The sequence below is a fragment of the Convolutriloba macropyga genome, chromosome 1 (assembly GCF_964194025.1).
Source record: "Convolutriloba macropyga chromosome 1, txConMacr16.3, whole genome shotgun sequence".
NCBI lineage: Eukaryota > Metazoa > Xenacoelomorpha > Acoela > Convolutidae > Convolutriloba > Convolutriloba macropyga.
In genome coordinates, this window is record NC_134468.1 from 6,286,577 (window position 1) to 6,314,498 (window position 27,922).

The following is a 27,922-nucleotide window of genomic DNA, read 5'->3' on the forward strand; positions in this document are numbered from 1 at the left end:
AATCTATCAGCACTCGGATGGTATAAAAATATGATTGAGAGCAAGTAAAAATCAAGTAGGTCCACAGAATACAGCTCCAGAATTGATTAATTTTTTCTTTCCCTAGCTTTCGCAACCACATTTGTTAAACAAAACCAGTATTTGAGGATCGCTTCAAAAGTTGTGAACAAATTTTTAATACCCTTGCTATCCAGTCATGTTTTATTGTCCCCAAATTTCTGGTTTGAAAACTATTTGCTATTAAAGCGCTTTGAAATTGAGTACTAGAAACTCAATAGGTATACATGATAACACAAACAATTAAGCAGATAAAAAACAGTTCAAGTTTTTCAATAGCTTACTTGTATTCTACTTACTTGCTTCAAAAAGAAACCTTATTATGATGCTTAGCCGCTTTTTCTATGGCGTGCATGTCCATTTATAGTTCGCTCCTGCAAGCCGCTTTTAGTTACCATAATTAAAAGCTCAAGATGCCATGTGCCACAAACCGATTTCAAACTCATCTCCAAATTATCTGGCCACATATTAGCTTACCTATTCTTGCTCAAATTGACAAAGCTTGTTTAAGACACATTTATAACGGGGCAAATAATTAGGGTTGCAGTTTGTGCATATGCATACTGTCGATCATATGTACTATATAATATAGAAAACTACACAGACAAATTGATTATTCCCAAATTCCACAAAATTTGTTAAGTAGTCGATTACTTAATTACTTTGAATTCCTGAAAATTTCAACAGGTATTTAATGGTTTACAATTTGAAGTCGTAAACCGCGTCGTACAGTAGGACAATTTATCTGATTTACAGAATCATTTTTTGGATGGCATTGGAAATGAAGATCTTAAGAAGCTGTATTTAGTTGTAAAGGCTACAGAAAACTACATCCAGAAACTCATCAGAAAAAGGTCATAGAACAGCAGGTAAGTTCAATATTTGTCTAGATAAATTGGAAATGCGTTGCTGAAATCGATAAAAACAATATAGCTGACATGATAAAACAATATAGCCATAAGGGGACAAAAACTGACCGACGATTATCGGACTATTTTGTCTCAGGCAAATGACAGGAGAGGAAGCTAGCTTAAACTTAGGGCAGTTGGCTTCCCTGGGTGAGGAGGCACATAAATTGAACGGGGTATAGAGGTAGGTAATCAAAAACAACAAAAGTTGCTCTAAAACAATGAAATTATACCTACAACTGTTTTTGAGCAGCGTAAACTTAGAGACTATTGAAGCTCTATCCGGTCGGCGCAGCAACTTAATTACTGCACCTTTACCAGTATAGCAAGTTTCCGCACTAAGATATGATAAGTCAATTACAAAAACCTTTCAGGCAAAAAATTCAGACGTGAAACAAACGCAGAATGTCGATAAATTAACGAAAGTAATTATCAGACAATGAGGCTCGATAGTTTCAGTTTACAAAATGTTCTCACTCCTTTCGTCTGTAAATATCTCATACCAGAAAGTTTTTTCAACCTTTGAATAATAAAGATTAAAACTCAATTTAAAGAATAAAAATGGAATTGTCTCTTTCGTAGATTCAAGAGTTATTTTAGGATACTTGGTTTGGCAAGCAAGGATATCTAAGATGGATTGCACAAACAATTAAATGTATCCTTTCCTTATTTATCGTTTGGACACTAAGAATGTAAAGGCATTAAAAATGCTGCCGAACTTTAATTAAAGATACTGGTATGATATCAAGTTTTTGCTGATATTTGTTGTCCTTGTTGATTAATCATTAATGCTGATTGATCCTGATTGTAAAATATACGGTCTGTAAAAATTGTCTCATGAATTCGCGATCTATCGCCTGGGTCAGCTGAACGAAGTTCGCAGTGGCTCGTTGTTTGTCCTTTCCATCTTTAAATAATGTTGTTTTGCCAATGTATCCAGTTTAGTAAGTATCAGATTAAGAAAAATTTCTTCCCGGACAAGTGATCACTATCATGCCCAAGAATCTAAGTATTGAACGTACAATACGTATATTGGTGTTGCAAGAAGTTATATTTGACCAAAAAACTGAAAATGATATGGCAAAGATTTTTAAAAGTTGTTTTTATTGAAAGGCTGTTAATGAACTATTTATGGAGCACAAATGAAACAGGAGCACAATTCTATAAGGAAAATTGACTTAAATCAGACATAACTGTAAATGCATACCACTCTGCTAAAATAACTAGTCCATTCTGACGCACAAATATCGCTCTCGTTAGTTTAATTCTGCCGGCAGCTAAGGGCAGCGCGTTTACAACAAAAGCACAAAATGATCTGAAAATCATCGGTTTACCAACTTTTTCTAAACAGATTTCTAAATTATTAAAAACTTGGCTGAATTTTAGCCTGAACAGTCAAACGAAACAGCTCAGCAAACCTTTATAATTGCAAAAACAAAAAACCACGTCATGAATAACAAAAACATTTTTAGAAAAATATTAATATCTATATATTGGTCGCCCGAACAAGCAGCATAGGTACAAGTTCATTGTAAAGACAGTTGGTACAAAAACTTAAAAACCGTAATCAATTCGAGATTACATGATCAAACTTTGTTAAACTCCAAACTGATTAAATAATGACAAAAAACAATGAACCCAAAAAATCATGTTAAGTCCAAAAAAAAAACACTTGACGCAAAAATTATTTCATACAAAAAATATCCACCATGAATAGCAACCAAAATTCACAACAAGAAAAATCGCGTATCAGCAAAATCAAGGCAGATCATCAAAAACGCGGCTCGTCAGTCAAAAATCAATGAGAGCATTTACCAATTAAAACCCATAATAAATAGAAATTTATCCAAAAAACGAAAATAAAAATGATAGATTTTTTGTGAACAGTCGCGCTTTCTAACCTAATTTTGATGCATATGGAAACAGAAATATATTTATATCACCTGACGAAAGTAGATTTAGATCAGAATAAATTGAATTTTGCCTTATGTCTAAATCAACACACGCAGTGACTAGTGCAATTTATTTGGACATATCTGATGAAATATTTTCGTTTAGTCAAAAAGTATGCAAGCATATAATCAAGACGTTCTTTTAATCAAGAGCCACACAAAACATTCTTCCGTTGCATGAGCTGAGTTATGCATAATTTATCAACGAGTAGTACCGTAGAAATTTTGAACTAGTAGCGTTCTCTAAGACTTTCGAGTTCACTTTTAAATTTTGCTTTCCTTATTTTTTTCCTTGTTTAATGTTAAACCTTTTGTGAAAAATTTGCTAAACAACTGTTCTTAAAATTAAGAACCGCATCCATTGAACTGTTGCTACTATACATGTTTGTTTGTCTCAAAATTAGTATTAGTTGCCAAACAATATATAATTAATTTTTGTAAACCGTGTAACGTTCAAATTTGTTTAATTTTATCGCAAAGACTAAAGTGTGACAATGATCAACGAGGTTGTCCAATAACACCACAAACTAAACGTTGATTGTGTGGTCTGTTTGTTATATTACATTCTATTTACGTTGCACGTCTTTCATGCATAAAATTCAAGTTTTTACATAAAATAACCAAAAATATATACGAAGAAAACACGTATACAAATTTAAAATGAACAATTACAGCTTCAAACAAAAAACGCAAGAATCATACAAACATTTTGTTGGACATTGCGAACCAGAATGTATTATAATTGTGATCGGAGTACTACAAGACAACGTTCAAAACAGAATGGTCAATCTACAGACCTGAAAAAAAAACAAAATAGAGACACCATTACAGTCTGCTAATCATCAGTTACCCTCGACTCTGACACCCAGCCAAGAATTTGTCGTTTAAATTTTCAATTATATATCGTTACACGTTCGAATTACCTCTAACTTTTGATTATGATTATCTTTATCTATCACTGTCAGAAGGTCATTTTAACAGAAGACCAGCCCAGCACCGACTAGTTGATATATTACACGCAGGATCGGTTATGTACGTGTGCATATAATGTTCTGATCCCTCTAATCTATCAGTTTATACAAACGGATTATTTTGCAGTCAAAATTTGAATGTTTAAGGTTCCCAAATAACTCTAAACGAAAGTGAGAAATCTTCAAATCTTAATAGCAATATTCGGCTCAAAAAATTTAAAAAGATTCAAAAACATTTCTATCAAAAATCCCAGAAAAATTGGAAAGCATAAGCAATTTGTAAAAAGAATACAACTTCATTTGACTCAATCAAAGTATATTTTCAATACTTGTTGCGACTCTAGTATTGCAACGGAACTTCTTTCGAAATTACTTACTATGTAAAATTACTTAAGTGTGCAAAACTATTTAATTCGTTATGGATTTTTTTCCAAATTTTTGATATGAAAAAGGTCGGATAACCTCCAATTTTTTGTACAATATGGATTGACATTCATTTATCATGCTGATGAAGATTTGGTAAGTAATAAATCAGAAGCGCCTCAGCTTTTACGTTGTCACTTCGCTTTCTAATTATTTCGACGATTCCTTAATCATTTAGAAATTCTGGCATTGATACGAAAAACACCTATTTTCACCTGCTTTTTCAGCCAGCTCATCAAAAATTTTTCTTTTCTCAAGAAACATTTCGATAGTTTGTTTGATTCATTGGGCACGAGCGGTTTGACATCAATAACTGAGTATAATGTTGAAAGCTGTAATTCTGTAAATTTATGTTATTATTTTTTGACGAGGCAAACAGTGGTTTTAAACTTTCCCACGCCACTGAGCCTCAATTACAATTCTAAATTGAAAAAACTTGATTTGTGTTCGATAAAAATTGACCTGCTGAAAGTTTTCGGCATCGTATGTTTTTCCTCATCTGGGCTCTTTTTCCTTCTATATGTTCATTTACTTATGTTAATTCACGGGGATATTGAAAGAAACCCGGGGCCTTTGGAAACCTTAAGCAGTATACACACAAAATGTAAAAAATGGCCCATGCAACTGAAAATTGTGCATGCTAACTGTCAAAGTATCCAGAGAAAACATCTACAGTTGAAAAGTTTACTCAATGACATTGGTCCAAATTGTATTTATGGTTTAACAGAAACCTGGTTGACCAGTACTGATAGTAATAGTTTTCATAACCCTAATCCCTATCAGTTTGATATCCACAGATGTGATCGACAGGATAAAAAAGGAGGAGGATTGTTATTATTAGAACCAAAATTTTGCAATTCGAAAATCAGGAATGACCTTAGCAACATGTCCAAAACTTTTGAAAGTCTATGGGTTGAATGCAAATTATCCTCTCACAAAAGTATCTTGATTAATATTTCTTACAATCCAAATAAGCAATTTTGTTCACAGTTTTTGGATGAATTGGCTTTATGCATTGATAAGGCTTCCACTGAAAATAAATCAATATGCCTAATAGGAGAAGTTAAAGCTTGAGAAGTTAAAGCTTGTTATTTTCAACGATTTAACAGTTCATCACTTAGTATCAAACTAGATAAATATATACTGCCAATTAAACAATTGCTTGAACACAGAACAGCACTGTATGTCAATCAACTCTTGACATTTAAGAAGCCTGCCTTCCGGAGAATAACCGGACTTAGCTTGCCAACCTATAAGTTTTACAGACATTCCAGAACGAAAACTATTTTTCTTGGAGAGGTCAAAAACATCATGGCTGGACAAAAGTATCATCCGAAGAGGCTTATCATTTAAAAATTGTCTTGAAAAAGCTTAAAAGGGATTGAGTCAAACAGGCGGGTTAAAAAAGTTTTTAAAAACTTTTTCCAACAATTTCAGAAGGACCCAATGGGAAACATTGTCGGCAATTTTTCTTGGAAAGCTTTTAAAATTAACTAACGCTTCATTTTTGAGTTTGTATTCTCACATGTGAGCTTAGAATTTGTTTCTTCTACCTAGAGAAGAAAATCTTTTATCTGTTACTTATAATTTATGTTATGTCTTAACACTGCCATTTGTGTTAATTTTAGGCTCCTTGACCTATTTGTACTCATTTGGAAATTCAGTGTTTTTTTAAGAGTAAACCATTTTTGTTCTCACGTTTCCGAAAAACTTTCCTTACCCGGATTCCAGTCAATTAAATTTTTCTTTACTTAAAATTTAGTTTTAATTGAGTTTATAAGAGCTTTTCCTGCTGAGTTAGCATATAAAGATTTTGCTTCTGATTTTGTACTTGCTATATGATTGTAAAATTGTAAATTTTCTACTGTATTTTTGGGCTAAGTCTTGTGTTTTTCTAACATTGAAGTGTGTACGCTATCCACGCCTGTGGGAATTCTCAGATCTCTTTTCTCAGATTATCAATTCCAAAAAATTTAGTTCTCGTTGTATAGTTATACTGTTTTTAGTTAAAATATTGCTAAAATGTGTCACCTTTGAAGCTGTAAAATTTTTGCTGAAAACAATTTTGAACGTTTTTTTCTGATCTGTCGAGACGTTGACCACAGATTTTAAAAATTCAGCTAAGTGTCGTCAATTAGCATGGCAAAATTCAAGTCAGGAGTTCTTCGTTGAACGGCTTATATTGTTTTGAACGATTTAAAAAAACTCTTTCGACGAACACTCATCTTCTAAGTTGAAGAACACGGCAATTATTAGAATTAAAACAAAAAAGGCAAAAAATACAGTTGTCTGTTGACACCAGGTGAAAAATTTCCGCCATATACATGGCAAATGTTATCTTTTTATCAAGCTTTTTGGGGAGCATATCGCATTCCAACTTTAGTCAACAGATTTCTGAAAATCATAACGATTTCATATTTCGGATCGTTACAACGATCGTAAACATTTAATAAGATTTCATTTATCATGCTGATGAATATTTGGTAAGTAATAAATCAGAAGCGCATCAGCTTTTACGTTGTCACTTCGCTTTATAATTGTTTCGACGACTCCTTAATCAATTAGAAATTCTGGCATAGTTTCCGAAAACACCTATTTTCACCTGCTTTTTCAGCCAGCTCAACAAAGATTTTCTTTTCTCAAGAGTAAAACATTTTTTTTCTCACGTTTCCGAATAACTTTCCTGACCCGGATTCCAGTCAATTAAATTTTTCTTTACTTAAAATTTAGTTTTATTTGAGATTATAAGAGCTTTTCCTGCTGAGTTAGCCTATAAAGATTTTGCTTCTGATTTTGTACTTGCTATATGATTGTAAAATTGTAAATTTTCTACTGTATTTTTGGGCTAAGTCTTGTGTTTTTCTAACATTGAAGTGTGTACGCTCTCCACGCCTATGGGAATTCTCAGATCTCTTTTCTCAGATTATCAATTCCAAAAAATTTAGTTCTCGTTGTATAGTTATACTGTTTTTAGTTAAAATAATGCTAAAATGTGTCACCTTTGAAGCTGTAAAATTTTTGCTAAAAACAATTTTGAACGTTTTTTTCTGATCTGTCGAGACGTTGACCACAGTTTTTAAAAATTCAGCTAAGTGTCGTCAATTAGCATGGCAAAATTCAAGTCAGGAGTTCTTCGTTGAACGGCTTTTATTGTTTTGAACGATTTAAAAAAACTCTTTCGACGAACACTCATCTTCTAAGTTGAAGAACACGGCGATTATTAGAAGTAAAACAAAAAAGGCAAAAAATACAGTTGTCTGTTGACACCAAGTGAAAAATTTCCGCCATATACATGGCAAATGTTATCTTTTTATCAAACTTTTTGTGGAGCATCTCGCATTCCAACTTTAGGCAACAGATTTCTGAAAATCATACAACGATTTTATATTTCGGATCACTATAACGATCATAAATATTTAATAAGATTTCAAAAAGATTTCGGTGATTTTTGGATGAATTTGAAAACCAATTCAAATTTGAACTTTCCACGAAAAATACTGTATATATTATTCCAAAAATAGATATTGAAAGAGTCTGCTCTAGTAAGCTAATATTTAAATAAATCATTTGGAACGCCAACTCTTATGAGAAAAAGTTTGAGCCGAAATTCATATCGCTTTTAATATATGGTCAACGTTAGCGAGTAGAGGATATAAAAGAAATAGAAGTAAATTAAAAACACCTCCTCAACGCTGCGAGAAAATAGACAGGGCCTTGGTGCGCCTCTACTACAGAAAGATTTTGTATCTTAAACATTTATCAGTAAAATAAAATAACATGAAGAGAAATGAACAATAATGAAAAACGGAAAATTGAGAGCAAAAATGAAAACAAAATAATAAACCAAATAATGCCGGAAGAATTGCTCGCTAAAAAGCAAATGAATATGAATTCGGCTTACAGCCTCCCTTCTTAGACAGCCACTCTTATTGAAGTTTCAACAACTTTCTGCCACCTTAGTGTCCTAGAGCCTCGGATGAGACGAGTCAGGAGCTCCTAAGAAGCGCAGAGCTCATTATTGTTCTCAGATATAAAAGACAAGCCTAATAATAATGATAATAATAATAATAATAATAATAATAATAATAATAATAATAATAATAATAATAATAATAATAATAATAATAATAATAATAATAATAAAATCAATCGAGAAAAATAACAGAGCAGCTCGCGCTCAAAATGGATAAAAAAGATTCCACAATGTTCACAGAGGCAAAAAAAGCTGAAAACTAATCCACAACAGATCAAAACTTGATTCATTTTGATTCGAAAAATTTAAAATCTATGCTTCTATGAGTAAATTTGCAGAAAATTGAATTGCCCTTTAAATTTCAATTACCTTTTGCCAACTTAGCTAATTTCGCTGAGTCAGTAAAAAATTAAAAATTGAGTAATCTCAAACACTTTTGCAACCCGCTATGACTAAGAAAACAAACTATTAACTTGCTTTGAGCATGTAGTAAGAAAACATTTCTTGAGTATGCAGCCAGCCCCATAAGATGGATCGGAATAACATTCACTCGACAGGATCAAACTTACTGCATTACGACAGAAAGGCGCGGATCTGTTTTCTTCGCCGATTTGCGCAACTTATATTTGAGAAATTATCTTTAACATTGATGGAATGTATAGCCTGTCACGCAGTGCTAGAGGTGCTGCAACTCATAACTAAAATCTATATAACCGTATTGAAAAATCAATAACTTTTGCACCCAATGAAGTGAGTAAATTAGTTCCATTATTATAAGGTCTCTGATTAAGTAGAAATAGTCATTATCATTGTCAATTATTTGGTTTTAAGAGTGTCTGTGTAGCAATCAATTAAATAAGGACGCAGACGATCAAATAAAGACGGTCATTTTGTGCAGCTGAAAAGGAAACAGTTCAGATATCTCTAAGAGCAGTTAAATACTCAGTTTAGCAATTGACGGAATTGTTCACTTCCTTCGACAAGGTATAACTGACACTTTACACCATTTTATGCTTTATGCAAGTTTCAATTGCTATCCACACCTCTTACTAAGGCTATACAAACCATCATTAAAGTTTAAAAAGCTCCCATTAGTTTGTTCACATTATTGAATAAAAAATTTTTGCGGGCGAAAGAGAACAGATCCAAAGTAAAAGATATGGAAAGTGAAAATGACCCGGAAGATGTCCAGAATCGGCCCAGGCCCCTGCCCCCAATCAGCCAGAACTCCCTTTACTCAAACAAGCCCTACCCTCCCACACCCAGCACTATTCTGCCCAAACAGGTAGACCCGGATGCATTGCGACAAATCAACAAAGAACATTCAACCCGAATCAAGTCGGACCAAGACGATTCAGATGGCAATAAAGGTACGATTTCATTCAGTTCTCATAATCCTAACAACAGGGAAAAACAAAAGGCAAAGACTCAATTGCGTGGGTACCATGGTGATTTGTGGGTACATGCCTGATCGTAATAAAACTTTCTGAGAATCAACTAAACTTAGAACTGATCTCAAACATCAGTTCCCCAACCAAGATTTTTGTCAAAATCAGGTTTTACATTAAAAAAATAAACAAAAAGATAAGTGATATTTTGGATATGCCATGGAAATCGTAATAACTTATTTTCTGCCAACAAATCTTCCAAAAAATTGCACAATTTGCTCCCAAAATAAAAGTTAAATAGTTAAGCAGAGGGTTTACAACATCGTCAGCAGGCTTAAAGTTAAAAAAACACAGCAACTGATGGCATTTAGAATTTATCCTACCAAGTTGCTGAGCAGCAAAAATGAGGAATTGAAGCGTTTTTTGCACGAAGATGGTCATTTAGTAAGCACAACTAAGTTCAGATGTTTCAACTTTCTGAATGCACAAGAATCTTATATTTATATAAAACATTTTGATACATTTTTGCACAAATTTATCAAGTAAAATTGAATGCAAGTAGAAAAATATTCAGTCCAATTTATCCACAAAAATTTTAAATATCATTAGCAAAAAAATTAAATAACGTTCTGGGATTATATACAAAGTGAATCTGATTTTGAAATTTTTGAAGGTCTATCCCAACAGCCTCGACACTTAAAACAACATCTGGTGAAAACATTAGCTCACCATAAATTTTTTCTTTAGAAAATTTGTTCCAGATTTTATGCATTTCGCACGGGGGGGGGGGTATATTAGGCGAAAATTCAATTAGTAGGAGAAAGGTATTTTGGCAGCCAATAGGCAAAAATCCTGAACTAAAGTTTTGTGGAAACTAGGCGAACAGCAATTAAAACACTTGAAAGAGGTACTTCAAAATCCACTTGATGTTATAAAGTTGTCAAGTGTCCCTAGCAGTCAACTTTACAGACCAAAGAGTTGTTGAAATTATATGCAAAATGTATAATTGTTTTTAATGTTTTGCATCTCTTTTACTGTACTACTCAATGTCATCGCGGCCAATGATCGTGTTTTTAAAAAAGTAAAAAAAAGGGAAGAAATGTTTAAAAAACCTATAAATAGCTTTAATATAAACAATTTAGAAATACTGGTTGAAAAACGCACGAAAAATGCTCTAAACTACATCTTGAAAACAATCAAAATTCGAAAACTAAATCCATTATTGATTACTTTCAATACTATTTTTCCGCTAAGTCTATAGTCACTTAATTACATTATATTAGCTAACGGATATTGCAGCACCTGCTTTAAACGTATCAATTGGTATTCGCCTAATTTCCATTAAACTATATTTCAAAATTTTCGCCTAATGGCTACAAAAAGCCTTTCGCCTAATCGAGTTTTCGCCTAATATCATTTACACCCTACACCCTATTTCGCACAGCTTGTCAATATTTTGTTTCAAATTGCAGACTATTTTTCAGTTCATGTTAGTTTCAGTTGTTGCAACTTGTGATGAAAGCCCTTTGTTAAGGAATATTTGATAAAGGGTTGCTCTTTATTTCTGTCTACAATTTTTCATTATTACTGAAACTGTTCAATTAGGAAAAATATACGCTTAACTAAACTTTTTTATCTAAACACTTTTGGAAATTAAAAATGCGCTCTAAAACTTTTTGTTGGAAAATACAGTCTTTTCAAACGATCTATTCCAAACAACACTTTGGTCTCTATTTGTGTTTTAATCAACTTGTATTTAATAAACAATGGAATTTTCGTCAATCAACGTCAAACCAAATATACAGAAATGCGAATCATTTTTCCTCATTTGGGAGTTATCATATTTTTTTGAAATTTTGCTTGTTATAGGCTCATGCAATTTGGTTTACTTAATTGACAAGAAAACTAAATCAGCCAATTTCTACCTTATAAGGAATGAACAGATATTTAAAGTAGAGTACTGAAGAAAGAAAGATTTCTGAGGTCTAACACTTTCAAAGAGTAAAAAACAACCATTTTCATGTTTTCCAGTTATTCCAAGGTTTTGGAAGGTTGACTCATTTTTTAGACTATGACCCTGATTCTGATTTTTAGCCACAGGTTCCTGAAAGAAATTGAAAGGAAACAAATAAAACTTTTTGAAAGAATTTAGTCAAGGAGTCACTAAGTCTAAGATTTTTCACTTAATATTTCGCCGTCTTCAAAACCTAATGCCTGCTCAACACAAAAAATAGAGTTTTACACCAGCTGATGATCAGGACTTCCAGTAAACAATTCGCAAACATTTTTAGTGTAAAAAAATCAACATCTATTACAATTTTTTAGTCTTTTTTTACCCAAATTGTCCCAGTTGATACATTTAATGCTTCGATAACATTTTTCGTGACTGATTTTGCAGACACGACTGATTGAAATAAAAAGTAATTTCAGTCATAGAAATGAAAACGTTTCGTCTCGTTAAACATTTGTTCCGACAGACTTCGCAAAGTCCTGATCATCAGTTGAGCGAAAATTTGCTTCAGAAAACTTTCATAAACGTCATTTCTTGAAAGTGATTTCCAAAATTTTATTTCTTAAATGCTGATTTCAGAAAATTCTACCGAAACGTACGATAGTAAAAATTTCGGTGTCCCGCTTTTTCACTCCTATCCATTTAACCCCGATTTATTCACCCCTGTATCATTTAACCCCTCTGTCTTTTAACCCCTCTATCATTTCACCCCGATTTTAATCTTTCTATAAAGTAAGGATTATTAAATTATAGCAATATAATCATTTGGACATGCCTCGCAGACCATGGCCATGCCTCAGCGGCCCGTGAGACTTGATATGAAACTATCACAACCGAACGTGGGATTAATTTATCCACTTAATTATGACAAAACATGCCTTTAATGCCGACTGCTAATTGGTGGAAATGATATAGGGGTTAAATGATAGGGGGTGAAATGATAGAGGGGTTAAATGATGTGGTGTTAAAATATGCGGGGTTAAATGAATCGGGGTGAAAAGAAGTAGAACCCAAATTTCGTATACATGAGAGAAATGTGTGTGTTTTGAAGTTTCACAGTTACTACTTAATGCTTTAGTCTTAGATCAAATCAACTGTAACACTTCTTTTGATTGAAGCAAAATTCAACTTCCCAAATCAATTGTTCCTCGTAATCACTTGGAAATAACACAGTTAGATGTAAAATCAGATAACAGAATGCTAGAAAATTGCAAAAAAAAGTCATTGCATTGAGTAGTAGTAATCTTATTTGCTCCGGGTAATGTTAACAACAGAATTTAACGTTTTCATACTCGCGGACATTTTTCATTTCAAATTGAAAAGTTCAATTGAAAAGGTTCAATTGAAAAGGTCAAAGAAAATGCCAATATATCACTCTTACTCTTAGTACACACTTTGCAACCTTTAGTAACAAAAAATTATGAAATTATGCGTCAAGTGGTTTAGGTGGGGAAATAACGCCTTCAATAAAGGATTCGGCTGTGAGGCTGCAAGGAGCCACGATGCCTCAGACAGCCATGGAGCATCGAGTTCTTCAGATGATTTGGATTCTGGCATACCTAGGACTCGCAGGACTCTTTTTATATCAGTTCAGGTTAGTTAGTTCTGACTATCAAACAACAGAGCAAAACGAGAAGAGTAGCAATACTTAATTTTAACGTTAAAATGTAACAATATAATTCTGTAACATTGGTGCCAAAATCGACCCTCAATCAATAATAGATAGGTTCTATATATATTTTTTACATAAGTTGAACAGAGGCGAATGCTACTGTGGAAAGTACAATTTTGGCCAGTATTATGCTGAGGAAATTGAATGTCTTCAAGTTCAAAGAACTATTTCTTCCCTTTCTAGGATTTTGATGTAGTTAATACTAATTTGTTACATTAAATATCGAAAAATTGATTGCTGCTATCGTTTTACTCTCTTACAGTTTGATATAGGTAGTCGAATGAACTTAAGTAAAGTTCATTCGACTACCTATATCAAACTATAAGAGAGTAAAACAAGAGCAGCAATCAATTTTTCGAAATTTAATGTAACAAATTAGTATAAACTACATCAAAATCCTAGAAAGGGTAGAAATAGTTCCTTGAATTTGAAGAAATTTAATTTAAAATATAAGAAAATAAACAAAACCACCATTTCAAAAAAGCATTATTCGAAAATTCTATTCTTTTACACTTCTATGGAAAAACAGATGGCTTTGGGGGCTTCCTAAATTGATCTTGACACGCACTTCAAATGAAACAATTAAAAATTAAAATCCTCATTGTTTTCCGTTTCAGCATTTTGGTGAAAAACTATCTGAAATACAACGTTGATATCAGTATCGAAATTCAAACGGCACAATCACTGAAATTCCCAGCTGTGACAGTTTGTAACGAGAACCCTCTTAGAAGATCTCTGATTGAAAGAATCAACAAATTCAACGACTTAGTGCTGCTCGATGACTATGTATTGAGTTATGTGTACTCGGTGGCAGAAAACTCAGACAGCAGTTTGGACTTTCCCGACTGTGCTGATGGTTATGATACTTGTAACAACACTAAGGTATGTTCTCTTGAATATCTGATCTATTCTGTTTTGCCCCCTTCTCTACTACAATATTACTTGGCCTACAGTTTAGATAGCCGGTTTGAGTTAATTGCAGATCAGTAATCGCGGCCATGCCTTTCATGCCCGGGGGGATGTAATCCGGAAATCGCGTGTCGGTTATCGCGGCTAAGCGCGCCCACAGACCCGCCAGTCGGAAATTCTTTTCGCTTTGGATTCCAATTCGGCTAATTGTCATAGCATGACGTATTTTGTTCATTTGAGTTTCATATGGTATGCGCATACGTGGAAAGTTAATAGTAGTCTTGGATCGGTTAATAAATTGCTTGCTTGAATTCTAATCAAGAATAGCCCCCCCCCCCCTGCAAAGGGGGATAATAGTTGAAAAGATCCTTATTTTCTGTAAGTTCAAACGTTCAACCGTTTGATTACCAATCAGTTGCCACTGGGTTATTGTTTTGATCATTTCTCAGGTCACTAGACTATGTGTCCATTGGGGTCAGTAAATGAGGCCGAAAAATTAAAAAAAATCACATCCTGATAATTATGCTTTTTTCTGAAAATAGACAATTTGGTAAGAAGAGCGCTTATCTTGTTGGCTATACATACCCTGACGCGCATTGATACCCACCCCCAATTATACATGTTGTAGCCGGCACTTATTATGCACAATCTGCATTTACAAAATAATGATGCATCGAACTTTTAAAGTTAAGACATATACGGTAATTTAAATTTGCTTCTAATGTAAGCAAACAAAGAAAAATGCACGTTTTTACTATTTCTGCGATTATCTTTCATAGTTTTATGGCACAAATTTTTAAGACAACCGGAAACAATTCCGTCCAATCGTCTACAGGTGCCGGCAATATATCATGACTAAAATAATGGATCTCTAAGTACCAAAACGTACATTTTGAGGGCCGCAAGCAGACTGGTTAAATCGTTAGAAACGATCCTTGCTATCTTAGAAATGGGAAACTTGATAGTGATCGGTTAGTATCTCATTTAATCGCAATCTGGGGGATCATCATGCGTATTGTAATTCTTCAGACACAGATACAAACTCTGAACACCGCTTCAACAAATGTCTCGGCAATTTTTTTTATATAGAACTGCTAAGGCTTGGAAACGACAAATATATACAAGACTTTTGTGCACCATCAAAAAAGAAATTTTTGGTACTTATTGACTCTATTTTTATAACCATAGTCCGTAGAGAATGAACGGAATTCGCTATCAATCAAATGTAAAAAAGATTCAAATCCTATTGTAGAAAAAATTAAAATAAGTATTACTCAATTGGCACCAACTTTATATGCCAAGAAATAAGAAATATTATATATGCACTAAGTCAAAACTACCCATTATCTTACATATTAAATTCTAAGCCAGTCAATCATAAAAAAAAGATAACTCCTATGCATAACCAACTCTCCATGCGGTCTACTTGAAGTCAAGGTAGCAGCAAGAACAATTGACCTCCTCAACGAGCACCAGAAGTAAAAAAAGTCTCGTAAAAATCAGAATAACGTATCTACTACTTCTACGATCAGATAGAGTCTTTGTTAAAATGTATATGTAAATTGCGCATAAACAGAAAAAGCGTGTATGAAATGCAAACAAAAGCGATTCAAAAGCAATTTATTTTAAATTAATCTAGTACTTAGCAGCTTTGACTAAATTCAAAGAAAAAAAAATAAAAACAATGTTGATTTGCGTATAAATCTTTCTAACTACCCTAGAAGCAAAAATTGTCGATTATTCTGATGAACAAGGAAAAAATAAAAAATCACAATAAATACTTATATTACATGTTAAAAATTATAAAAACACCCAAAAAGTAAAATCAACGTCACAGCCTACTCTAATAAGACGCGTTCTGCGAAAAAAGTGACAAAACCCAGACATTTGATGAATTGAGCTCAAAAAACAAGTGACGGCTGGTTCTTTGCTGCGTGCTTCGCTGTTGATGGGCTCGCTTATAACTTGTACTAATTTTGCTCTCAATATTACTATTAGCAGTGAACTGCCGCGTATTTCCTTCAGTCAATTAAAATTCCGAAAGATCAATTTCAATCAAGCAAAACGTAAAGATTCAGGCGCCAAAGAGTTGAAGTGGTCAGAGGAAAAACACCAGCCGAACTGGAAAAATTGAGATACCAGCCAGTCTTGAGAGCAACTAATTGCAAGATCAATTAAAAAATAAGCGTTTGCTTTCTATTATCGTAGCTGAGAAAGACAGAACATCAAAGAGAAATTGCAAAAAGACAAACCTATATCAATTAAAGCTGCCGGATATTTTTTTCCTCCTAGGAAAAACAAACTTCAATCGGTCACTGCAACCTCTATGTTTGACAAAGTACTCTTGAAATCTAAGAATTAAATATATATCGTCTGAAAACAATCACATTTTGAAGAACCAACAAGTGAAAGTATCTTAAATGTGACGAGCACCATTTTTCAAATCAACGAGAGGGGAAAACCACTTGGACAGCCAAAAAAACGTTAATTAAAAAACTGTCTGCAATTATTAGAGAAATCTGAACTAACCCATGAAAATGATTAGGGGAACTATTTAACTTTTGCTTAAAATGGTTGCTACGAACTCTGTCATAATAATCAGATGCCCCGCGGCTTGAACACTTTCTGAATTCCAAAAATTAACTAACTTTTGTAGCATGTATTGGCTAAACCTATCAAATTTTTTAGGTTTGTATTCCTGAAGAATGGATCTGTAATGACATTGACAACTGTGGTGATAACAGTGATGAAGAGTTACCCTACAATTGCGCTGAAATACAGGAGGAAAGGGAAGCTAACAGAACCGAAGAACAAGGTTAATATTATTTCCGTACGTCTGCAATCAAAAGTAACCGACCAATAACGCAAAATTTTGATCAGGAAAGAGACTGTGCATTTAGCCTGCTTTGACAGTTGAGAGGCCGCTAGTTGACTAATTGTACTTTCAAACCATAACCATTCATTTTTAATGTTAATTGATTTACATTGAGAAAAAGACAACAAAATTTGTGTTCAATTTTGATTTGAGGAGTAGCAAGGTAAGTCAGTAAATTGATAACTTTTAAATTTTCAGTTATTTGATAATACTCAATTTTATTATTTGCAAAAACAATTATGTTAAAAAACACCTCACTGGTAATTGCGACTAGAGCCATAGACAAATCTAGGGGAGAAACAAAAAGATCCGAAATATTCTGTTGTATTTTGCAGGAATTTGCAACTGGCCCTACATCCAGTGCCCAGAGGAGGAGTACTGTGCTGAGAAGTGTGACGGGGATTCAGAGTGTACAGTAGACAAAGGATACGATGAGAGTCTAGAAATCGGATGCCCCGAGAGCTCATGCTCCACAACACTAGTGGCACGTTTAGTGCATTATCTCTCTTGCTTGGTATCAAAACCAAATTGAACAGAAGAACAATATTAATAAGATTTCTTCACCTAATGAAGAAATAGTTCGTAGTAATGGTCAATAATAAAAAGAAAATTTGTGAATGATTCCTTCCGTGCGCATAATTTCCCCACCGCATAAAGAGTTATCATCTCACGCTGCTCTGTAAGCTATTGCAGAAACGTTTGCCTTCATACAAAAATCGTCATCAAAGCATCATACAAATGCCACAATTCAAAGCAAAAAGACGGAAAGGGGAAAACATGAGTTTTCAGATCAATGTTACAAAATGAAGAACCTTCCGGAGTAATTGCAACTCACTCCGAGAAAGATGAAAACATGCACGAAAATATTTTCAACTCACAGTACATATGCTTAGTCGTTAAAATAACTTTAATTGGTCCATATTCAAGAAAAATGACGAAAGTACTTATTTTTTTAAAATATATAATGGATTAATACAAATCTTTGTTATCAAACTTTGATTCGGAATCAAAAGTTTTTGCTCATTAAAAGTTCAAATAAGGAAGTGTTTGTTTTGTTGAAGAATTCTTCATTCTTCTCAATCGCTCTCTATAACATCAGTCTTGTTCTTCTTAAATTTCAGAATTCTTCTCTTTTCAATCTTCATTGAACTCTTGAAAATCCAGATAGAAGTACTTATGGAGAAAATTCAGATAGAAGTTGGCCAATTTCCTAAAAGAGCAAGAAATTAAGATCCACGTGAAATCAGTACAACTTGATTATAACTAAATATTTTGTTCAAGTTTTTGCGAAATTTAAAAGATTTATGATCAAGGTAAACAGATTTCACTAACTGCTTTCAAGGAAAACAGGCAAACTTCTGTCTGGATTTTGTCCGTAAGTACTTTTGTCATTTTTTAAGAACGTAGACAAATTAAAATTATATTGATTTTCATTCGACTCACGTAAAACTCAAGGAAAACGTAAATCGGAATGTTACTGAAAAACTTCTTCTAAAACGGGTACTTTACTAGGTAATTTTTTCATTTGATCGCTTAATTTTGCTAACAAAACTAGTTGGCTAAATTCTTTCAAATTGCACAAAAAGTACGTTCTTAAGAATATTTAATCCCAAAAAACTCTGATTTGATATGAAAATACACTTGAGTCAAGCCAAGTCATAATTGAGCAAAAGATTCGCAAACTTACGAAAAGATCAGCCTGGTAACGAAAGGCAATAAAAACAGTTGATTTGATTTCTTTCAGGCAACGACAACTGAACAAGATGTGACCTCTCAAAATTGGCCAAACCACTATGCATCTAACACAGACTGTGTCTGGATCATAGACGCAACCGGCAACGGTGATCAAGTCAGCTTGACATTCAAAGAACTCAGCACTGAAGGAATGCAGCAATTGGCATACATTTAAAAACAAAACTTAAATTAAGGAGGCCACAATTGATAATTTTGTTTAAGCGAAGAATAGAAATTGCTGTCTCACAAATTACTACAGTCCTGATCACAATGTTGATCAATGTATAAACAAAAAACAAATAGAACAGCTATTCTTCATTTTTAAGAACTCAAGGGGCAAAAATGGTTAATGCGTTCTTAACTAATCATAATTTTTATGGGTTGAAAAGAGGTGGTATTATCAATTGCAAATCAAGGCACAAAAATTAAAAATTACAAACCAAGGCACAAAGGAACAATCTAATTCGACATTGTTCCTTAATTACTTTTTCAATTGCTTGCCAAGGCGAGCCTGGTGACTGCAATGATTACGTTGAACTTTACGATGGAGAATTTGTCAACGCAACGGTTATCAAAATTGACGGACGCAAACGAATATGTGGATTTTCGAACCCATCAACTACAAATTACATTTCTACTGGTAGTGTTATGCTCATTCGGTTCGTATCGGATGAATTGAACAACTTTGAGGGATTCCAATTGGGATATCAGGCTAGGATCGGTTTCCTTTCATTAAATGTTTCACCCAATATTCCAATACTCACTCCATTTTAAACCCAATATTCAAAATCTTAACAATATTCTCCGTTCTTGACCTATAAAAAAATGTCTCATAGCACAGCAAAGTATTCAAAAAATGAATATTTGTTAAGACACGGGAGCGTGAAGGCTGCTACTAACGAGTACCCTCCAAAATGGGGGCACAAATGGTAAGAACCTAACAATCTTCTAGCAAAATCCACTCGCCCTTTAATTATTTACGTCTTTTTAGCTCTTGAACAACTAATACTTTTAGCCCATAGGAATAAAATACGACGGGAGACTTAGCATTTCTTTCGCACGCACGTGACATTGTCTCAATAAAGAGTTAAAGTACAGTCTGATTGTAGCTGAAATCATGCAGGCTCACATGTACTGAAAAAATCAGTCGCGTTAAATTTTGAAACTAAACATTGACATATTTGGAAAGCGTTAAACTCTGCTCAAACAAATTCCTTCACGGCATATACATGCCACTGATCAACAGTCTGGCTCATTATGCAATGATGATCATCAACGAAACAGAACCCAAAAAATAAAAGAACGATATCTGAAAACAATGCAAACGCCAAACTATTGACAAACTATTGACTCGAGAAATAATTGTCGGTCAAATATTTGAACTGATGAAATTGCATATAATCAGTACTGCTCTGAACAAAAACTGTTATCGTATCTGCTTTAACATTCAACTCATACAGCTTAAGAAATCAAGATAAACTCTACTTTCCAATAACTTGCATTAAATTGCCGCTAAAAAATTAGAGAGCAGTGAAATTTAATATGGAGCACATTTGATTTCATATACGTCAGCAGCAATTGATGTCCATGTCGTATTCTAATTCGAAAAACGCCGTTCGCGGGCTGCTGGTATAATTCGATTTGCTGCAAAAAGTAAAAGCAGCAAACCGAAGAAAATGGGGACAAAACGTTGATGAGTTTTCGATTCCCGGGAACTTAGTACGATGGACTCTGATAGATTAGTCTATCAGAGTCCATCGTACTAAGTTCCCGGGAATCGAAAACTCATCAACGTTTTGTCCCCAGTTTAGGTCGATAACAATTCTGCCGTTAAAGAAGTATCCATTGAAACATAAAAAGTTAATTCAAGCTGCGCCAGCGGGCGCTTAGACGGGTAAACTATGTCAATTTTTCTTTCGCCTCATTAATGACGAATTTAACCGCCTTTTGTAAATGCATTTTTTAAAATTAGTTGTGCTAAATTGCTTTATGACTTTACGGTACAAAGCAAAGTGACACCAGCTTTAGAGAGAGAGAGAGAGAGTCAATTTATCCTCGCCCAGTTAATACGACGAAAATTATATAAACACATTTTAAACATCAATCAACCATTATTTGAGACAACGGAATTAATCATCAAACGAAATTATCAACAATTTAACATCTTTAACATCAATTGCCTGAAAAATAGGCCAGGGAAGGACAAGCAACGAGGAGGTCGTTAGACCTGCTTTCCGGCGCGCCCTACATTTTTCAAACTGATAAAATTATTAGACAAAAACTCAAAAGACAGCAAAAATGTGAAAACATACTTTTGCCATCAAAAAATTCTTAGGAAAAAAACTTATCACAATAAAGCATAGAATCCAACATTAGCATCCTCCTGCTGCCACGAACACTTAGCACTGTACTTATTCTATTGCCCCATTTGACCGTAAAAGTTCATGTTGCTACTTGTTCTATAGTGTCAGTTTCGGAAAGAATAAATGTCAAAAACTATATTTAGACATGAAAAATTTGAACTTTTGAGTGCAAAAAAGAGCCCGCGGTGCCTTCCAGGAAGGCACCGGCCAAATTTTGGCGTAGAATTCAGCAAAATATTAAGTGATTTAGTATGAGCTTTGGTTCACCTGTAATCCTTGCAAAAGATTTTTCGAACAAGCTCATCGTTCGCAAGTATGAAAGAATCTCTTAATAGATGGTAAAAACCGGAAACTTGCCACATGCTTGCCTTAATCTCCCCTTCTGGGAGAAGACTTTGCATTTTCAGCAGATTAAACAGAAGAGAAGAAGAGAGGTACGGTGACAAATGGAGTTTCTCTCCATTTTGATTTCGAGTTTGGGATTTTAAGTAACCTTAAGAGATGCACGTCTAGTGGACACACCTGATCTTTCCAATTGAAACATATCGTTCAAATACTTTTCTGTATGAAGCCCGTTTAATGATTCAATCTATTGAATCATTAAATGCATTTTAAGTATTTCAATTAAAGTATTTTTTCTGTAGCTGATACACAACTAAAGAACAAAAGGTGCAGCATCCGTAAACCAGTACGCCGTACTGCATAACTGGATTCATTACGCTTTTATAGTTTTCAAGTAACTGGTACGCGTGGAACAAAGTGCCTTAGCTTCGAGATTACACCGCATTGCCCGCTCAGTCTTGTAAAAACTAATTTTATGTGCGAACGGTAGGAAAACTTTGAATCAACTGTTATACCAAGATATTTCCATTCATTTTTCATAACAACATAATGATATTCAATTTTAAACTGATGACTGGAAGCACTTGTTTTATTATTCAATTGAAAGGTTTTTGAGATGTTAAGCTTTACTTTATTTGCATTTAGCCACTTCGTTATCTTTAGAAGGTCGGCTTGAATTTCTTCACTCGAACAGTTCAATCCACATATATTAGTGTCGTCGGCAAAGAGATAAATATCATTTTGAGAGCAAACATTTGGCAGATCATTAATGTAAATCAAAAATAAGAGTGGCCCAAGGATGGATCCCTGAGGAACGCCACAGTTTACATTTAACCAATTTGATGACACACCCATTTTTGTATTTTTTTGTGATCTTTCAGATAAATCGCTTTTAAACCATTTTAAGGCAGTATGACGAATACCATGTAGTTGCATTTTGTAGAGTAAAATTTGGTGATCAAATGTGTCAAAAGCCTTCTTCAGTTCAAGAAGAAAGTTTACGGTTTCTACTTTAATTCTCCTTATTTTTTCAGTTAATTCTGCCAATGCATCAATTGTTGAATGGGTTTTCCGGAATCCCAATTGCTTAGAATATAGTAGATTAAAATTCTCCGTGTACTCACATATTCTGGCGAACATTGCTCCCTCATATTTTGCTCCAAACCATTAGAAGATATTGGTCTATAACTATTTTCACCCAACCGAGAACCATCTTTGAATAGAGGAATTACCTTAGCTTTTCTGAGTTCTTTTGAGAAGCAACCTTCATTGAAGGATTGATTTATTAGTGAAGCTAGATAGCAAGTGATCACAGATCCTGCAGTTTTCACAATTATGTTATTAATTTCATCTTCACGCGATGATGTTTTCTCCGGAAGAGATTCTATGATTCCTTTTATTTCATATTCGGATACCGAACTCAATCTAAATGACATTTCAATGTCTCTAGGATAAATTATTGGTTCAGCGGGAATACTTTGCTGTATGTTTTTGCCAACATTAAAAAAAACTCATTCAATTTTTCCGCAACTTCAAAAGCGGATGGATTGGAATCAGAACTCAAAAAACAGAATTTCAATTTAGGAATCATAGTATTGATAAGAGTCTTTCCATTGAGCTCATTTAGAAGATTGAATGTTTGTCTTGAGTCTCCGATACAATTTTTGAACTGCTTCTTATAATACGCTTTTTGCTTGCTTCATGCTCTTTTCGAGTCGTAACCGAATGTCTTTAAATTTCTTTAGCAAAGTCAAATTTGATTTATATTTTTCCATTTCTTGTGCGTCAAATTACGTTGAGTACGTAGATTTACGAGATTGTTATCATACCATTTTGGTAGAAAACTTTTTCTAGGATGAATTTGCTTTAAAGGTGCATATCGATCAGTAATCGAAACAAAAACCTTATGAAACTCGTCGAAAGCCCTGCTTCTACAGCAGTAAGTTGTTTTGAGCGGATTAGTTAATTCGTGATTCAAAACGATATTGTATTCCTCAACCTTATCGCGGTGATGGAGAAAAGAAGTATCTCTTATAAACTTACTATTGGTTTCAGTTTTTCCTTGAATATTCCATTTGAACAACACAAGATAGTGATCAGAAAAACTTTGATGCTCAAGAATAATGCAATCAGAGAGCAAGTTTTGATAAATTAAATGGTCAATGCACGACACTGAACGATCGGTGACTCGAGTTGGTTCGTTCGGTAGAAGCCGGAAACAATTGGAGTTGATTGTATTTACTTAATTTTATGTGAGTAAATTATCCTTTAAGGTATCAATATTGAAATCCCCACAAATAACTGGAGAAAAATTCGAAATGAAATTGCTCAGCATTTCATCCAAAAGTTCTACAAACTCCAAATTGTTTGCCCTTGGTTTATTGTAAATTACTACTAAACGAAAAAGATAACCTGTCTCACTTTTAACAGCCAATGACTTCTAGCATGTTTTCGTAGGCAGTTTGGAACGCGCATTAATCATTAATTTGTATCATTACACATCCTCCTTTTGAATCACGATTCTTCGATATTATACTTTTATAGCCCTTTACAGGAAAAGAATGTGGATTATCATTTTCCATCAGCCACGCTTCGGTTAAACAAAGGATGTCTGGCGAAGACTCAAGACTACTTACAAGTGCTTCCAGATGTTCGAAGTGTTTTTTTAGTGAGCGAATATTTAGGCTTAGAACATAAAGCAAAGAACAACAAGCTATTGCTTTAGGTGAATTCAGTACACGGTGAGGAGGGGGAAAATATTACTCCGAGAATGATTGAAGCATTTACTGAATTCATGGAAGTCATAATTCAGATTCAGCTCATACAGCTCGATTATCTTGTACACTCTCTCATTTTCTCTCCAAACATAGAAAATTGTGCCTTCTCGCGTCCAAACGGACTCAATTCTTTGATCCTTTTTGATCTTAGAGAAGAATTCGGCACGTGCTGGTGATATGTCTTCAAAAACCCTGACGTTCGATGACAAGTTTTCTTGTTCCGCAACATTTCTGTCTTCATGACTCTTCGTGCAAAACGCACAATAATAGGACGCTCTCCTGTTTTGCCACCAGGAAGTCTATGAGCAGTGGAAATATCTCTCGTAGAGAGTGACACCCATACATGACGCAACATCGATGACCTTCTCTATCGTTTCAGAATCTTTCTCTCCCACAAGAATCCCTTCATCGTTCTGTCTGGCACTTTCTTTTACACCAAGTAGTCTGATATTATCCCTTCTATTATAATTCTCCACAGTTTCAGCTGGAGCCATTGCTACAAGCCTGCATAGTTCTTCTTGGTGAAAAAGATAGTCTTCAATTTTCTGCATGATTTCTGCCTTTAGGTCTTCTTTGATTGCCTCGATGGCCTCTTGAAAAGCGTTTGGCAGCTTGAATTTCATTTTTTATTATAGGGATAAGATCGTTTCGCATATGCCCAATGCACGTTGGGATGCTAATACTGATGCGATCTTGTCTATTTTTGACAGGAAAACATCTAAGCTATCTGTACTAGGGCTGGAATCAGGTTTAGCCCTCTTTGCATCATGCTTTGAATTGATAGGTATTTGGCCAAGAAACCGCAAGTTGGGTAGCTCAGTGTCTTCGCTTTCATTTGACATCTCTGAAACTATTTAATAAGTTTATCACAACAATTGGGCTAAAATTAGAGGGCTCTTGGCTTGCCCTTTTTTGAGTATATCGTTGACTTAATTTTAAGATATATTAAATCATCATAACCATTAAACTATAAGAATTTTGGTATCTAAGTAGGTACTGAAATCAACTTTGTGGAAAATGCACAAATGATTTCAAGTAACTTGATGAGGAAACCGTTCATTAGGCTATAACGAGCTTCTCTCGGCAAAAACGAGACATCGCTATATCTAAATCTGACCTATCAGAGATACATACAAGCGAAGCTTCGCAGAAAGTGAAACGAGGAACTTTAAGCAAATTCCACTTTCGGACAAGAAGGACAACAGGTGGAGATTCAAACTCGTTTCCTGACTACGATAGAGATTACGATTCTTATCAGACTTATGAAGATTATCAGAGAGAAAATTCTAACTTCAATCAATTTGATCAATTCTTCAACATATCCGATAACGACTATTTCACTTTGTATGAAAAATCGGACCTACCAGATTATTCTGATTTCAGATTGGCGGCTATTTTTACCCAAAATGAAATGAAGTATAACGGATACCAGAAAGACGACTTCATTGTTCAGTGTACTTTTGACGGCAAAAAATGCGGTTCGAGTTGGTTCAAGACTTACCAAGACCCATTTTACGGCAACTGTTTCAGTTTCAACTCAATTCGAGATCGCAACTTGTCACAGCCCATTTTCATTCGCTCCAGCGGCAAAACTGGACAGGAATATGGACTTAAATTGACGCTGTTTTTTGACGTTGAGGAGTACATTGGTATTTTGGGACAAAATGCTGGAGGAAGGGTTCTGGCTTACGACCCGGAAATAGTCGGCAACATCAGAGCCCAAAGCTCTGCAGTGGGAGCTGGTATGAACACATTCATCTCTGTCAGGTAAGATCCACAATCGTTCATACATTGATCAATTGTTGATAAATCCAGTTCTATCTTTTTTCAAGACTGCCCAACTTTTATCACAAAATTTAAATTCTAATCTTTTACCACAAAATTATCAACTATATTTATAGATCAAGATCAGGCAAAAAAACGAGAATTAGGTTGAATTTGGGCAAAATGAGCACACAGGTAAATTGTTTCTTTACCTGTGAGATTTTCTCGTGCAACGAATAATGAGATTTATGCCAAAATTCAAAAGCAAATCTAAAAATGCACCAGTTGACAATTAAAACAGTTAAGAAAACAATTAACCAGACTTTCCTTACATAGGTACACAGAAATTAACCGCAAGGGTGGCAAATACGGAAACTGCACAAATGGCTGGCCCGATTTTCTCAGTCTCAATTCTGACTTCAAGAAAAAGTGGCCAAAGTACGACAGAGAGACTTGTCTATTCTACTGTCTACAGAATGCTATGGCTTTGGAGTGTGGTTGCACTGATAGCTACGAGGCTGAATTCAGCACAAATGCCGTGATCAATAGTGCTTCTGAATACTACTGCGACCCAACCAACAGAACTCAAAGCCTTTGCAGAGAGGGTAAACTTTTTCTTTCTACTTAATGAACGGAAACCGTTATCAGATTCAAATCTTCGACTGAAAAAAGTTAATCAGGTACAGTTGATGAAGAAACAGTAAAAATTGGAAACTTAAAGACAAACTTGCTCCATTAACAGCAAATTTCACATACTTTCAAAGTGTGAGGCCGTACTTTTGAAACCAAACTTTCAAAAGTTGAGACCGCTAATCTCTATTTCATCAAACTATCCAGCCCGCACGAAGATGCCAGTAATGGTTGTTTTTCGAAGAAACTGATTTCAAATGTAAAGACTACCCTCCCCTTGATCTTTTGCAGGATCTTCAACAATTATCTCAAGCCTCCTCTTATTATCGTAAGACTTTTTTATTCGTTAATGTTTTTTTATTCTTAGTTATAACATATAAAAATTCCGAATTACTCTTCAATAAATGGAAGAAAAGATTGCAAACTGCTCCAGGGATATTTCAGGTATGAAATTTCTGCTATCGAATAATTTTTTTGTTATCAGATATCTACGACAAATTCAAAAATAGCTCACTGGACTGCTCAAAATGTCCTCAAGGATGCAAAACAATAGACTTCAACAGACGGCAATCGGTATCTCCCTGGCCTTCCGAATCTTATGCCCCATTTTTTGCCTCCAAAATGCTCAAATCGAAATCAGCTCGAGTTCTCGCTTACATGGCCAATGTCGTCAAACAAGATAATCTGAGCGCAATTTCACTCATGCAAAGTTTTCGCCGCAATTTTGCGCGCGTGGAAGTGTTCTACGAAACTTTGAATTTTGAAAAGATGTCAGAAAGTCCAGCATATGAATTGGTTAATCTCATAAGCGACTTTGGGGGTAATATTGGACTCTGGCTGGGCTGGAGTGTACTAGCTATTTTCGAAATTGTACAATTCTTCTACGAAGTGGCGGAAGCCATCATTGTGAATAAATGCAAAAACTAACCTCGCAATTAATTTCATCTAAAACCAGCTGCTTTCGATTTATTGATATCCTAAAAAGTGTGCTAAAATTCCCTTATATAATTTATATTTTTATTTACCAATGAAAATTCTATTCTAGCAACATAAGCTAAGTATTGAAAATTCAGCAGTCATATCCTGTACACATTACTCCAACTTCCCGCACAAAATGACCAACAGGTCAATCTACCCCCAACTTTATTCAGGAAAAAGTTCAATGGAAAAGAA

The 27,922-nt window shown here is 34.4% G+C and overlaps 4 protein-coding genes across 6 annotated transcripts in view; 3 read left to right on the plus strand and 1 right to left on the minus strand.

Annotated features, from left to right (window-relative positions):
• The window catches only part of LOC142334567 (N-acetyl-D-glucosamine kinase-like), a 144,666-nt gene extending 119,438 nt beyond the window's left edge, over nucleotides 1–25,228 (minus strand). The window contains exon 1 of the mRNA XM_075382698.1: nucleotides 25,206–25,228. The gene's annotated coding sequence lies outside the window, so the exon portion shown is untranslated. The remainder of the gene's footprint in view (nucleotides 1–25,205) is intronic.
• The window catches only part of LOC142334575 (NSFL1 cofactor p47-like), a 300,271-nt gene that overhangs the window by 21,393 nt on the left and 250,956 nt on the right, over nucleotides 1–27,922 (plus strand). The gene's annotated exons all lie outside the window — the stretch shown is intronic.
• The window catches only part of LOC142334538 (uncharacterized), a 239,738-nt gene that overhangs the window by 21,393 nt on the left and 190,423 nt on the right, over nucleotides 1–27,922 (plus strand). The gene's annotated exons all lie outside the window — the stretch shown is intronic.
• LOC142334552 (uncharacterized) lies at nucleotides 3,235–27,835 on the plus strand. Of its 2 annotated transcripts, XM_075382677.1 has the most exons (12): nucleotides 3,237–3,949; nucleotides 8,842–8,870; nucleotides 9,442–9,654; nucleotides 13,130–13,277; nucleotides 13,973–14,237; nucleotides 16,953–17,079; nucleotides 17,475–17,623; nucleotides 18,884–19,019; nucleotides 19,376–19,584; nucleotides 25,419–26,122; nucleotides 26,456–26,724; nucleotides 27,234–27,835. In XM_075382677.1, coding segments are annotated over exons 1-12 (2,694 nt in total). In that variant the 5' UTR covers nucleotides 3,237–3,947; the 3' UTR covers nucleotides 27,677–27,835. The 2 variants fall into 2 exon arrangements, with proteins under 2 accessions (XP_075238800.1, XP_075238792.1); XM_075382685.1 differs by lacking the exon at nucleotides 8,842–8,870 and having other exon boundaries at nucleotides 3,235–3,949.